Source organism: Protomyctophum bolini, assembly GCF_963924005.1.
Source record: "Protomyctophum bolini genome assembly, chromosome: 9".
Lineage (NCBI taxonomy): Eukaryota > Metazoa > Chordata > Actinopteri > Myctophiformes > Myctophidae > Protomyctophum > Protomyctophum bolini.
The window spans coordinates 39,782,400-39,796,299 of record NC_137870.1 but is presented as its reverse complement, the minus strand read 5'-3'; the positions used below and the strand labels follow the sequence as shown (position 1 = coordinate 39,796,299).

The 13,900-nt window shown below is 44.0% G+C and overlaps 1 protein-coding gene across 4 annotated transcripts in view; it reads right to left on the bottom strand.

Annotated features, from left to right (window-relative positions):
* LOC308321377 (cell surface glycoprotein MUC18-like) overlaps positions 1-13,900 on the bottom strand; it is an 85,143-nt gene that overhangs the window by 20,216 nt on the left and 51,027 nt on the right. For all 4 annotated transcript variants that reach the window (XM_080772237.1, XM_080772236.1, XM_080772238.1 and 1 more), the window contains exons 2-6: positions 8,488-8,612; positions 4,200-4,437; positions 1,416-1,486; positions 1,124-1,211; positions 75-254 (exon numbers count right to left, since the gene is read on the bottom strand). In XM_080772237.1, coding sequence (XP_080628363.1) covers positions 75-254; positions 1,124-1,211; positions 1,416-1,486; positions 4,200-4,437; positions 8,488-8,612 — 702 coding nt within the window. The remainder of the gene's footprint in view (positions 1-74; positions 255-1,123; positions 1,212-1,415; positions 1,487-4,199; positions 4,438-8,487; positions 8,613-13,900) is intronic.

Below are 13,900 nucleotides of genomic sequence, written 5' to 3'. Positions count from 1 at the left end.
AGACTCACAGTACACAGTGATGTAGTAACGTAAAGACTCACAGTACACAGTGATGTAGTAACGTAAAGACTCACAGTACACAGTGATGTTGATGCGGGGGGTCTCCGTCATGCGGGTGCCTCCAGGGACCAGGTAGGTAACCTCGCAGTAGAACTCTGAGTCCTTGTCCTCCTTGGTCACCATCATGCTCAGGTCACTCTTCACAGAGTACATACCGCTGGCCTCCATCGTGACCAAGGACAGCATGTTCACCTCTGGGAGACAGACACACACACACACACACACACACACACACGTTTTTGTATTAATATTACCAGTAAGACGCCTGAGGGCGAGAAGCGACCTCGCCCCCACATGCACGCATCTGCCTCGTTGACGGTAGACTGCTGGGCGAGTGCTGGCGCTTTGGCATGGGGGGTCGGATCAACATGGAATTAATTCTGTACTGGCCATATAAGGAGCATGTCTTGAGTGTACAGGCAGGGTTTGATGAGGTCAGATCAACATATGGAATGTCAGAACAGGTCAGCTCCATACAGTATATGGAGATCTAATGGTGGTAGCGGGGACATTCTCTTGAGTGTACAGGGTTTGATGAGGGCCCAGGTAGGGCCGGGCCTTCATTTTCGGGCCTGTTGAGAACTCTAGTTTTCGCCGGCTGCCGGGCGCGGCTGCACTAACAACTTTGGGGCAGACCCGTCACCCGTCTAGAGTTTGAACGGACAGGTGGGCCTGTTGAGAACTCTAGTTTCCGCCGGCTGCCAGGTGCGGCTGCACTAATAACTTTGGGGCAGACCCGTCTAGAGTTTGAACGGACAGGTGGGCCTGGTGAGATCTCTAGTTTTCGCCGGCTGCCGTAATATCTTCACACTGTGGAACTACAGCCTTCATCATCCTCATCCATCATGTTTATATGCATGCCATTCATTCATCATCAATCAGTGACCCACGCTCAAATTTAAGGCAGAATTTACACTCCATTGATACATGTCTCTCTTTGTATGTGGCCATGGCATAAGTGTGATAGTGCATGAGGAGGACAACTCCTCATGCATTATTATTTATCACTTACTCATCTGAACACAAACAGTGTCAGTCTGTTTCATTCATGCTGTGGTTTTACCATTTGCAATGTTCTGCAGCGGAGTGTTGTCTCTGTACCAAGTGATGTTGGGTCTGGGGAAACCATTCTTAGCCTCACAGCTTCCAATCTGAGGAGAGGAGAGGAGAGGAGAGGAGAGAAATAAATAAATACATAAAACAACTGTAATTATTGTGTGTGTGTGTGTGTGTGTGTGTGTGTGTGTGTGTGTGTGTGTGTGTGTAATATATATACACACACACACACACACACACACACACACACACACACACACTGATGATGCCACAACTGTGAAGAGACTTCAAGTGTTTACCTTCGAAGGGAACTCGTTCGTGACGGAGATGCCCGTATGAACCCGCTCGATGGAAGGAAAAGCCGGCGTCTCTGTGAAAGAACCACTGTGTCAGCTACAGTACATCTCACATGTTCTACAGCATGTCTACTACATTATCCATTAAAGAACCACTGTGTCAGCTACATCTCACATGTTCTACAGCATGTCTACTACATTATTAAAGAACCACTGTGTCAGCTACATCTCACATGTTCTACAGCATGTCTACTATACATTATTAAAGAACCACTGTGTCAGCTACATCTCACATGTTCTACAGCATGTCTACTACATTATTAAAGAACCACTGTGTCAGCTACATCTCACATGTTCTACAGCATGTCTACTATACATTATTAAAGAACCACTGTGTCAGCTACATCTCACATGTTCTACAGCATGTCTACTACATTATTAAAGAACCACTGTGTCAGCTACATCTCACATGTTCTACAACATGTCTACTACATTATCCATTAAAGAACCACTGTGTCAGCTACATCTCACATGTTCTACAGCTTGTCTACTACATTATCCATTAAAGAACCACTGTGTCAGCTACATCTCACATGTTCTACAGCATGTCTACTATACATTATTAAAGAACCACTGTGTCAGCTACATCTCACATGTTCTACAGCATGTCTACTATACATTATTAAAGAACCACTGTGTCAGCTACATCTCACATGTTCTACAGCATGTCTACTACATTATCCATAAAGAACCACTGTGTCAGCTACATCTCACATGTTCTACATCTACAGCATGTCTACTACATTATCCATTAAAGAACCACTGTGTCAGCTACATCTCACATGTTCTACAGCATGTCTACTATACATTATTAAAGAACCACTGTGTCAGCTACATCTCACATGTTCTACAGCATGTCTACTACATTATCCATTAAAGAACCACTGTGTCAGCTACATCTCACATGTTCTACAGCATGTCTACTACATTATTAAAGAACCACTGTGTCAGCTACATCTCACATGTTCTACAGCATGTCTACTATACATTATTAAAGAACCACTGTGTCAGCTACATCTCACATGTTCTACAGCATGTCTACTACATTATCCATTAAAGAACCACTGTGTCAGCTACATCTACAGCACATGTTCTACAGCATGTCTACTACATTATTAAAGAACCACTGTGTCAGCTACATCTCACATGTTCTACAGCATGTCTACTACATTATCCATTAAATAACCACTGTGTCAGCTACATCTCACATGTTCTACAGCATGTCTACTACTTTATCCATTAACCACTGTGTCAGCTACATCTACAGCACATGTTCTACAGCATGTCTACTACATTATCCATTAAAGAACCACTGTGTCAGCTACATCTCACATGTTCTACAGCATGTCTACTACATTATCCATTAACCACTGTGTCAGCTACATCTCACATGTTCTACAGCATGTCTACTACTTTATCCATTACTATTTAGTTACATAATGTGATAACTGTCCATTGCAGATGGCGCACATTCACTATGTACACATGCCAGTGAGTTTAACACTACAAAGGGTAACCCTTCCATAACCTGTGACCATTATGGGTCCATTTGGCTCCATTTGTGCACTCTCTGATGGGGGTCCGTAGCCTAATGCAGTACACTCTCTGAGTCTATGGGGGTTCGTAGCCTAATGCAGTGCTTTTCAAAAGCCTGCCATGTTAAAGTGGTCAGACGTGCGGGTGGCGTGCATTTTCAGAACATGTTTCTTTAATGAATACTATACTATGTATGAACGTATACTATGTTCAGTGGAACGCAGTATTGGTAAAACCATGAAAACAAACCATGAAATGTCTTTAAACATACATCAGCTATTTTCACTACATCTTAATTTCTATTAATATTTTATGCTTTTCTTCGATTGTCTGTTTTAAAATTCATAAAATTCTTTATTTTTATTTCAATGGAAGTTGCTCTTGAAGCACCCGGAAGAACACTCTTTTTTTTTTTTTTTTACACCAAAATGAGGAAGTGGTAACGAGTGCTCTGTGTTAATCCATTCAAGACGGGAACCCCTTTCGGTGTTTTAACTAATCATTATGTTATACTTTAGCTATTGAAAAATAGCAGATCTACAAGCTCATAGCGCGCCACCGAGTGGCGCGCTAAGAGCTTGTTGGTCTGCTATTTTTGGGTTTTGGGTTACTCGGTTTACCAACCCACTGTTGGGCCTAATAATGCACACTAAAAGCACAGTGTTTGAGAAGCAGCAGCGTCTCTTACCGAACACCTTGAGCTGTGTCAGTGTTTGAGAAGCGGCGTCTCTTACCGAACACCTTGAGCTGTGTCAGTGTTTGAGGAGCAGCGTCTCTTACCGAACACCTTGAGCTGTGTCAGTGTTTGAGAAGGAGCGTCTCTTACCGAACACCGTGAGCTGTGTCAGTGTTTGAGAAGCAGCGTCTCTTACCGAACACCTTGAGCTGTGTCAGTGTTTGAGAAGCAGCATCTCTTACCGAACACCTTGAGCTGTGTCAGTGTTTGAGAAGGAGCGTCTCTTACCGAACACCTTGAGCTGTGTCAGTGTTTGAGAAGGAGCGTCTCTTACCGAACACCTTGAGCTGTGTCAGTGTTTGAGGAGCAGCGTCTCTTACCGAACACCTTGAGCTGTGTCAGTGTTTGAGAAGGAGCGTCTCTTACCGAACACCTTGAGCTGTGTCAGTCCCTCGTCAGCGTCTCTTACCGAACACCTTGAGCTGTGTCAGTCCCTCGTCAGCAGCGTCTCTTACCGAACACCTTGAGCTGTGTCAGTCCCTCGTCGGTGCCGTCGGTCAGGCCCTGGACGACGCAGATGAAGTCCAGCGCGTCGCTCAGCTGCACGTCCCTGATGGTCAACACCAGCTCCCCCGTGGCGCCCGTCCCGTTCACAGAGATGCGCTCCGAGAACGGCGTGCCCTTCTCCACGATGTGCATGGTGGAGTCCTGGTAGTAGATTCTGTGCCTCTCCGTCGACGGCGGCGGCGCTACCTACACCCACCACGGAAACGCACACGCATCATCATCAGAAATGATGATATCATCCTGATAAATCTGATTATTATTATTATAATAGCTCCGATAATATATTGTATGATGTATTCTTTCTTTTATGAAGATTACCGTATATTTGTTTTCATATGCTTGCAGTTCTGCTAAATGACTACTGTTATTTGTTTTATCTGGTGATTGTTTGCCAGAGGCATTTGCTTCGGCCAAAGCCATCTTAAAATGTACCGTTGCTCACTAGTACATGGCCTTTTCTCTATACAGTGTTGGGAAAGTTCATTTATTTTATGAACTAGTTCAGTTCACAGTTCAGAAATTTAAAAAGGAACTAGTTCAGTTCATAGTTCATAATTCAACATTTTGAACTAAAGTTCATGGTTCCAAAAAAATGATTTGCGCACCAGTTGAGAGACAGGGATTTAGAGAATGCTGACAGGCACTCAAATGAGATGTTAACGTCCTGTAAGTAGATGTGTAAATAAAACCAGTGTTGACTAATCAATACAAGTGGCTCTTATTTTTATGAGGCAGTTTCTGCACAGGAAGTCCGTTTCACTTGTGAACAAGCTACGATGGATGAGCTCTCAAAGTACTAGTCGCTAAAACCACGTTAGCGACCATATTTACAATATGAAAACTGGAACCTGCAGGCAGCATTAGGTGAGTAATTCATTGTATACTGTATGTGTTGGACGTTCGTGGTTGTGCTAATGATAAACGGACAGCTGCTGCTGCGGCTAATCCTAAGAGAAAAAGTGACGTTCACACACGCCAGAAATTAATGTGTTCACAATGACGTTCATCAGGCAGAAATACAGTACGTTCAGCCCAAATGAGAACGCGTTCGTGAACTATCGTTCTTTGGGTACAACACTGCCTATAAATTATTTATTATCGGAGCAGTATGGGTTGGCGCCCCAGCCTGTGTCTTCCGTGAGGAAGAAGCCCAACAAACCCACGGTGAGGCCTTTAGGAGGGCCATTCAAGCCTCAAGCGGAGCCTGCGGCACCACCAAGGGCAAGGTGGAGCCTGCGGAACCGTTGCGGCTCGAGAATCCACCATTCCTGAATAAAGTGCCGGGTGCTGGGAGTCTGGTGCAACGCACAGGGGCTGGACTTGGTGAGAGCAGGAGTGGACCTGGTGAGACGTAGGAGGGGCCCGGACAGGAGTCAACCCACAGAGCGTGAACATGGAGCGGCGGGGCGTTCCAGAGGTTGGGACTGGCCACGGCGAACGCGCGATCTCCTCTGGTCCTGAATTTTGTGTCAGGCACAATCAGGAGAGACTGATTGGCCGATCTCAGGGCTCTTGCTGGTACGTAGGGAGTGATCAATTCAGCTAAATATGGGGGGGGGACAGGTCATTTTGGGCTTTAAAGACAAAAATGATGATATCATCCTGATAAATCTGATTATTATTATTATTATAATAGCTCCGATAATATATTGTATGATGTATTCTTTCTTTTATGAAGATTACCGTATATTTGTTTTCATATGCTTGCAGTTCTGCTAAATGACTACTGTTATTTGTTTTATCTGGTGATTGTTTGCCAGAGGCATTTGCTTCGGCCAAAGCCATCTTAAAATGTACCGTTGCTCACTAGTACATGGCCTTTTCTCTATACAGTGTTGGGAAAGTTCATTTATTTTATGAACTAGTTCAGTTCACAGTTCAGAAATTTAAAAAGGAACTAGTTCAGTTCATAGTTCATAATTCAACATTTTGAACTAAAGTTCATGGTTCCAAAAAAATGATTTGCGCACCAGTTGAGAGACAGGGATTTAGAGAATGCTGACAGGCACTCAAATGAGATGTTAACGTCCTGTAAGTAGATGTGTAAATAAAACCAGTGTTGACTAATCAATACAAGTGGCTCTTATTTTTATGAGGCAGTTTCTGCACAGGAAGTCCGTTTCACTTGTAAACAAGCTACGATGGATGAGCTCTCAAAGTACTAGTCGCTAAAACCACGTTAGCGACCATATTTACAATATGAAAACTGGAACCTGCAGGCAGCATTAGGTGAGTAATTCATTGTATACTGTATGTGTTGGACGTTCGTGGTTGTGCTAATGATAAACGGACAGCTGCTGCTGCGGCTAATCCTAAGAGAAAAAGTGACGTTCACACACGCCAGAAATTAATGTGTTCACAATGACGTTCATCAGGCAGAAATACAGTACGTTCAGCCCAAATGAGAACGCGTTCGTGAACTATCGTTCTTTGGGTACAACCAGTGACGGATTAACCCCTCTCAAGGCCCTGGCGCTTCACCAAATCAAAAGGCCCCTACTGATTCAGCCAATTAATTAATTAATTAATTAATTAATTAACATGCATGCGTTTAGCGCATATCCACTACTGCCTGCGCTGCCCGCAGACACACAAGACACATCAGGCACTGCCGCACTGGGCACAGCCTTTCCAACTTCAGTCTGCTAGTGCTAAACTATCTGCAATTTCCCCGAAAAATAATTAGCCTATATCTACAAGCTCCATTAGCAGGCATGCAGCATGTTTTGTCTAAATTGTCTTTGTGGCCAACAAATGTAGCTACATTTGCAAACAGTGCTGTTGACCATGTTGTTACATGGTCCATATAACATGTGTGCACCAACAGACAATGCCAATATGCTATATTAAGTTAATAAGTTAACATTAGAACGTTTTAAAGACAGATTAATTATTGACGACAATGCAACCTGTGGGTCCAACGTCACTGAAAACTTTCATAATGGCAATTAAATTAATTTACTCACGAGTGCTGAAATCGTGAAATGGAGGATGTAAGAACACACTTTTGTTGTATTAGAGCAGGGTAAATATGAAGTTTTGCGCCAAGGTCTTGTTTATATTCCTCTTTACATAGGCTGTATGTATGTTATTGTCGCAATTTGGTCCGTCTGAGATCTGACTGAGGGGGCCTTCCTGGGCGAGGGGGCTTCTGACGGCGTCGCTTACTCGCTTCCCCTCTGTCAGAGGTGGAAGCGACGCGCAGCCGTCGGGAACCCCCCCAAACCGACTGCCCCCCCCCCCCCCCCCTCCAGAAAACTGCTACAGAAACTGTCAGACGAAGACCAAAAACACTAGCGGGGGTTCCTATGTTGCGTTATATTTTTCGAAAGAAGCAACAGCTGTACCTATAGTCTCGTACCGGGCCCTGCAAGCTACGGGCCCTGGCGCTTAAGCTCCACCTAGTTCCATTGTTAGTCCGGCTCTGGGTACAACACTGCCTATAAATTATTTATTATCGGAGCAGTATGGGTTGGCGCCCCAGCCTGTGTCTTCCGTGAGGAAGAAGCCCAACAAACCCACGGTGAGGCCTTTAGGAGGGCCATTCAAGCCTCAAGCGGAGCCTGCGGCACCACCAAGGGCAAGGTGGAGCCTGCGGCCTGCGGCTCGAGAATCCACCATTCCTGAATAAAGTGCCGGGTGCTGGGAGTCTGGTGCAACGCACAGGGGCTGGACTTGGTGAGAGCAGGACTGGACCTGGTGAGACGTAGGAGGGGCCCGGACAGGAGTCAACCCACAGAGCCTAGTCCTTCCACGCGCCAGAATGGTACCTCCCAGTCCCGGCAGAGTAGTTCAGGAGGAACGGATTGTGTGGCCCTGGTTTTTCCCTAATGGGACTGATCGAGGGTAGCTACTGGGACGTAAGTCGGGACTTGATGAGGATACGTCCCAGGTGCATCCATGTATGTATGTATTTTGTTTTATTATCGGTTATTAGTATCGGTATCGATCTTGAGAAGCAGGAAGTTATCGATATCACTATCAGATTAAAGAAATCGATATTGTGCATCCTATACATTTATATATTGTATTCTTAGCATAATACAGTGCATGAGATGCAATCAGTGAATGAGTAGAGGCTGTTTGTGTGTGTCGGCATTGCATTGCTCCACCACTATACATATTTAGATGTGTGTCTGTGCGCGCAAGTGTGTGCGTGCAAGTGTGTGTGTGTGTGTGTGTGTGTGTGTGTGCGTGCGTGCGTGTGTGTGCGTGGGTGCGTGTCATAACACTTACATAAAGCCACTGTATCATGACGCCCCCTAACCCATCAGCGGACTTGAAGATGCAGGTGATCTGAGCGGTGTCTTTCCTGAACACCTCCACCCTGTCCTCCATGTTCACCTCCATCACGGCCCAGGCTGAGGGGAGAGAGAGAGAGAGAGAGAGAGAGAGAGAGAGAGATGTGAGTCTGTACGAGATGTGAAACCGTACGTCACAGTTCGCTGTAGGAAAAGCACACTGACATTTCACATTATTTCACAGCGTGGCTTGTGGGGTTGGCTAATATTTTCCCTACATTTTAGTTAACAATGAAATATTTTTCATTTAACGTATTCAATTGTGATATTATCAAACATAAACATCAAGCATATCAGAGGGTCTACATTTCCCCAAAAGGAAGCGCATGTATTTAATTTGGTCTGAACAGAAGCAGGGATAAAACATATAAGATATACAGTATATATTATATAGCCATAATAATAATACTATAATACTATTATAATTTATAGTTTCATACTGATATGGGACAGAAACTGCCTGCCTGTCTATATATTATATAATATATATACTGTGGACGCCCAGCCACCGGGGAACGATGGCACACAAGGAAAGAAAAGAGGCAGAAGATTTGTAAGGGGTCAAAGCGATGAGGGAGATGCTATGAGTGGAATGAGAGAGCCCACCCATGTCCACAGCAATGTGCCGCATTCCACCATGTCACCCTCTCTCTCTCTCTCGCAGGAAGAAAGGCTCAATTTACAGGCCGCATAGTAGCCGCACTGTTCCCTCTCTTATAGGAATGAGTAGTTTCTCTCCCCCTTCGGAGGGTCTCCCAGCGTGACGCAGACTCCAGTGGGACGGGACGGGGCAAGGAAACCCCCCCCCCCATGTTTAGGTGTGAACTGAATCCAATTCATTGGAATTAAAGAGTCACCAATCAGCCAAAACGGAACAATTGCACATAAAAACAAAGTGCTACGCAGTCTCTCGTCGTTTGAACTATGTTTTTCTGCTGCATACAGTATTCCAGATTATGTACCGTTACTGTACACAGTAGAAAATAAAAGCAGCATTCTATCTTCGCCTTTTTTAATTAAATGTTTTCAAAAGGCAGCAAACAAAACTTGAGTAATATACTATTTTTTTTTATATAGTAATAATATTACAGTTGTTGGTCAAGTACCCGCTTACACTACCCGTTACTGGGTGAAATAATAATATTACAGTAATATATTAAATGTAACTCGTTACTGCCCACCACTGGTGACACATGCATACATGCATGGTCGCTGATGGCCAGAGGGCCGGGAAGTGAGACTTGCCATTCTAACGCAGGTCTATTCATGATGCGTGAACGTGAAGGAGTTTGAACACAATGCAATGACAGGGAGCAGTGTTGGAGAGTAGCTAAGTACATTTACTTAAGTACTGTACTTAAGTACATTTTTGAGGTATTTGTACTTTACTTGAGTATTTCTAATTTCCAATACTTCTACTCCACTACATCTCAAAGGCAAATATTGTACTTTTTCTCCACTACATTTATTTGAAAAGTTTAGTTAGCCTATACTATAGTTACTTTGATTATCATTACAAAACATACATTAAACACGTCAACACCATATACATTTTGTCCGTTTGAAAATAGCCGATATACAAGCTTGCGACGCATCGTGAGCTTGTAGGTATATTTTCCTTGCTTATCTTCTGTCCAACCTGCGTCTCCTGCATGTGCTCCTCTTGTGTTGCTGTTTACCACTGCCTAATGGAGCTGGACGGATCCTTTCCTATTAAGAAATCCAATTACCCCCCCCCCCCCCCCCCGACAAAGACATTTCCTGGCCATTATCTATGACAGCGCAACGCTGACTCACTCCCAGCTTCCACCTACACTCCTCGACCACCCGTTCACCATATCCATGCGCACGCGAGCAGCCATTTTTCTCTTATGTGTCACGCTCCAGGGTGGGAAAAAAACACCATCCCGAGTATATGACGCAGGGAGGTGATAAAATGAATGGCCGGGTTAAGGGGATATGGCTGGGGATTTAAGATATTTACAGTATATTGTAACGTTTAGGGTCTGGGGGATGTTAGTGGGACTTTTTAGACTCTTAAACCAGTTCCCAAGCGGCCGCGCTATACCTCCTGAGTCACTGCCGCTTAATCATTTAATGTCAAAATGTCCGTGAGCAGGAGACGGACTGAAGCCGGTGCCGTTCCATAACGGCACAACCTCGGCTACTAATAGCTAGGATGGTTAAATGCAGACGACGACTTCTAGGTTATGTGCAAATGTATATACTTGACCAATACACTGTAACTAAAGGGGACACGTTTATTTTACCCAAAGTAGTACCCAATTATTTTTGCCCCCCCTTTATCTCCCAATGTAGTCATTATCTGCCAGTTTACCTCTGTGTTGCCACTGCCCTTACTGTATCACCCTGCCAGTGAGGAGCCATGTATGGTAGATACTACTGTTGTCATTCAACACCCAGACCATACTGTAGGAGTCACTACTACTAGCGACAAAGATCACCCTCCTAGCCTGGCATCCATCCCCACCGAACATTATATGGTCAATTAGATGCGGCTCAGCCAACTGGACACACCGTGCATGGTGGATTCAACAGGTGCTTTAACTCCGCGCCACCCGATTGTCAAAGGGGATTCATTTTGTATTCATTATAACGATCCATTTCAGAACATCTGGCTGTTTGACAGGTGTGAATCTATTGTGATAAGGCGCATTGCAGACGATTATTTCGAACTTTGACCTCGATTATGATTAATGAAAGATATTTATTTGTATACGCACCAAATCGCATGAAAGCAGATATTAGTCTGTACGTGTGTTGCATTCACAGCGCTATGGAACCTCTGGCTTTATGTCTTGCCTTTAGCACACTAGTACATTTTCCCCTGGAGAGTGTGAGCTTGACCCCCCCTGCATGCTGTGTTTGTGTTTTCCCAGAAAGGGGAATTTGTTTCTCCCACTGTACTAACTGTACTTAGTAAATATTCCGGCTCCTCTTATAGCCTTGGTATGCAAGAGAGGAAAAGAGAGACCGAGGGGAGAGGCATATAATTCAAAGCATATGGAGTCTTGTCAAATTGGTAAAATGGGGTCATTAGTGGGCCTCGATGGTGCTACTGCAAGTCAGTAATGGGGAAGTCAAGGCTGAATGTGTGTGTGTGTGTGTGTGTGTGTGTGTGTGTGTGTGTGTGTGTATGTGTGTGTGCCTGCGTGCGTGCGAGTGTTATGACTTGATGTGATGTGTACAATGAGTGAGTGAAAGAGTGTAAAGAGTGTAAAACAAGCCTCTTAGAAAAGAGGTTTAGAAAAGACCCTCCCTGGAGGTGAACTGTATCACAAATCACAACAACAGGGGGACTCTCAGCAATGTCAACGACCAAACCATGTGTAACAGAAGGAACGAGCATGACAGACAGACAGACAGAGAGAGAGAGAGCGAGAGAGAGAGAGAGAGTAAATGCAGTATGGTTGAAGGTTGCAGGAAACAGAAAACAGAAAAGGGAAAGGGATGGCTTTAAAGAGATTAACAGCTAATTGAGGATGACGCATACGCGCACACGTACACAAACACGCACGGATTACAGCTGCAATAATATAAGGCAGCCATTATTGCTATGTTAACGCAATGTAACTATAGTACATATCTGTACGGTAGAGTATGTTAATACAATATAACTAGTACAGCTGGTACCGGGTATAAGATGCCTACCAGTTGAAATGATCAATAAAGCAGATCTGAGACTTAAAACGCTCGGATTGTAGCTTTCATTGGAAACTAGAAGGCACAGTCCAGGTGTTCATTTTACAACACGAGGTGCACTGTAACGGTTGGCGATAAAAATAGGTCCCCCCCCCCCCCAGCCCCGTGACAGAGAGAGGAAGCGACGCTGTGGAAGGCTGAGGTCATAATATCAAAGGGCATTGTTTGTATCCTGTCAAAAGGCTTTCATGTCACAGGTATAGACAAAACAGACACTGTGTGAGATGTCACCGTCTCGTTGTGATAGGTCCACTCGACAAGCTATACTGGCCTACAGTGGTTCTCAAACCCCCCACATGTATTTATGTATGGATTTATGTATATGTATTTAGCCATTTCAAAAGGTTTTATGCTGCAGGGATCCCAATAAAATGGGCATTTTATGAATATTAAAAGACCGAGAGCGCCCCCGTTAAGCGCCCCCTTTATAGTTTAGGTTTCCTACGTTTGGTTTTAAATTTATTATTATTTCAAAACGTTTTTCCACAAATGCAAAATGTTTCATGAATTAATAACAAGATCCAATGATTTTTTGTTTTCAGTAATGTCATGAAGAAATGAAAGACAAACCTATAAGAAATTCACAACGGCGCGAAGCCATTCTTTTTTTTCTTTCTTTTTTTTGTGTGATATCCTTCCGGACCAAGTGTTTGACTGTACTGTACTCTTTTACATTTCTGCCAAAAAAGTATTCAATTAATCAATCAAACCGTAACAACGCTGATTTGCGCAAAACATCGCTACTGGCATTCAAGCCCAGTACTGTCAGACTATCCTTTCGTCAATTATTAAACCACACTTTGTAATCAATAATTGCCCTTTAGGTGGATTCAACTGACGCTGCACCCGAGAAGACAGACTAATTGTGACCTTATAAAACATTTAGGACTCCTTTTTATTCTTACACAGTGAATGGAGATCAAAGCAAGAATGGCATATAGTAAAAAGCACACACAGCAACAGCAATGGCGGTGGCTCTGTTCCTGAACACATTTATCTGTGTGTGTGATCTGCTTTGTTTGCAGTTCAGAATGCTCTTATGTAATCAATGTAATCCCTTCCCCCTCGTATCAATATTTACATACCGAAGGATTCCCCCGCTCAAACAGCCATTCATGTTTAATTTACACACTGCCCATGTTCTCTAAACTGAAGGCCTGATAGATGAGAGCATTAGCGTTATTATTACATTAAAGATACTGTATAGAGAACGGCAGCGTGCGTGCGTGAGTGCGTGCGTGCGTGCGAGAGGTTGTGTGTGAGAGAGAGAGAGCTTGTATGGATGATTTAGCATGTGCAACATCTGGTCGTGGCCCTAGTTTTAACCACTTAAAGCCTATATACTGTACTTTGTTGAACAGAAAATAGCGAACATAGTTTATCTGTGAACTTGTGAACATTTTGCTGAATGTTTTCCTGTTTTCTCAGAATGTTCGCCCACTTTTCCAGAATGTCTACGACAGAATAGGGACACTAGGGTGCATGTGGTTAATGATTTGCTAATTAGCTAATTGCATAATTAGCTCATCCTGTGGTGAGCGCACCCTTGAGAAATTCAGCGAGAGCACGGGCACAGCTAAAGCAGACGCAGAGGGGACTCCCTCAATTTGGTCCGACTTATGTAC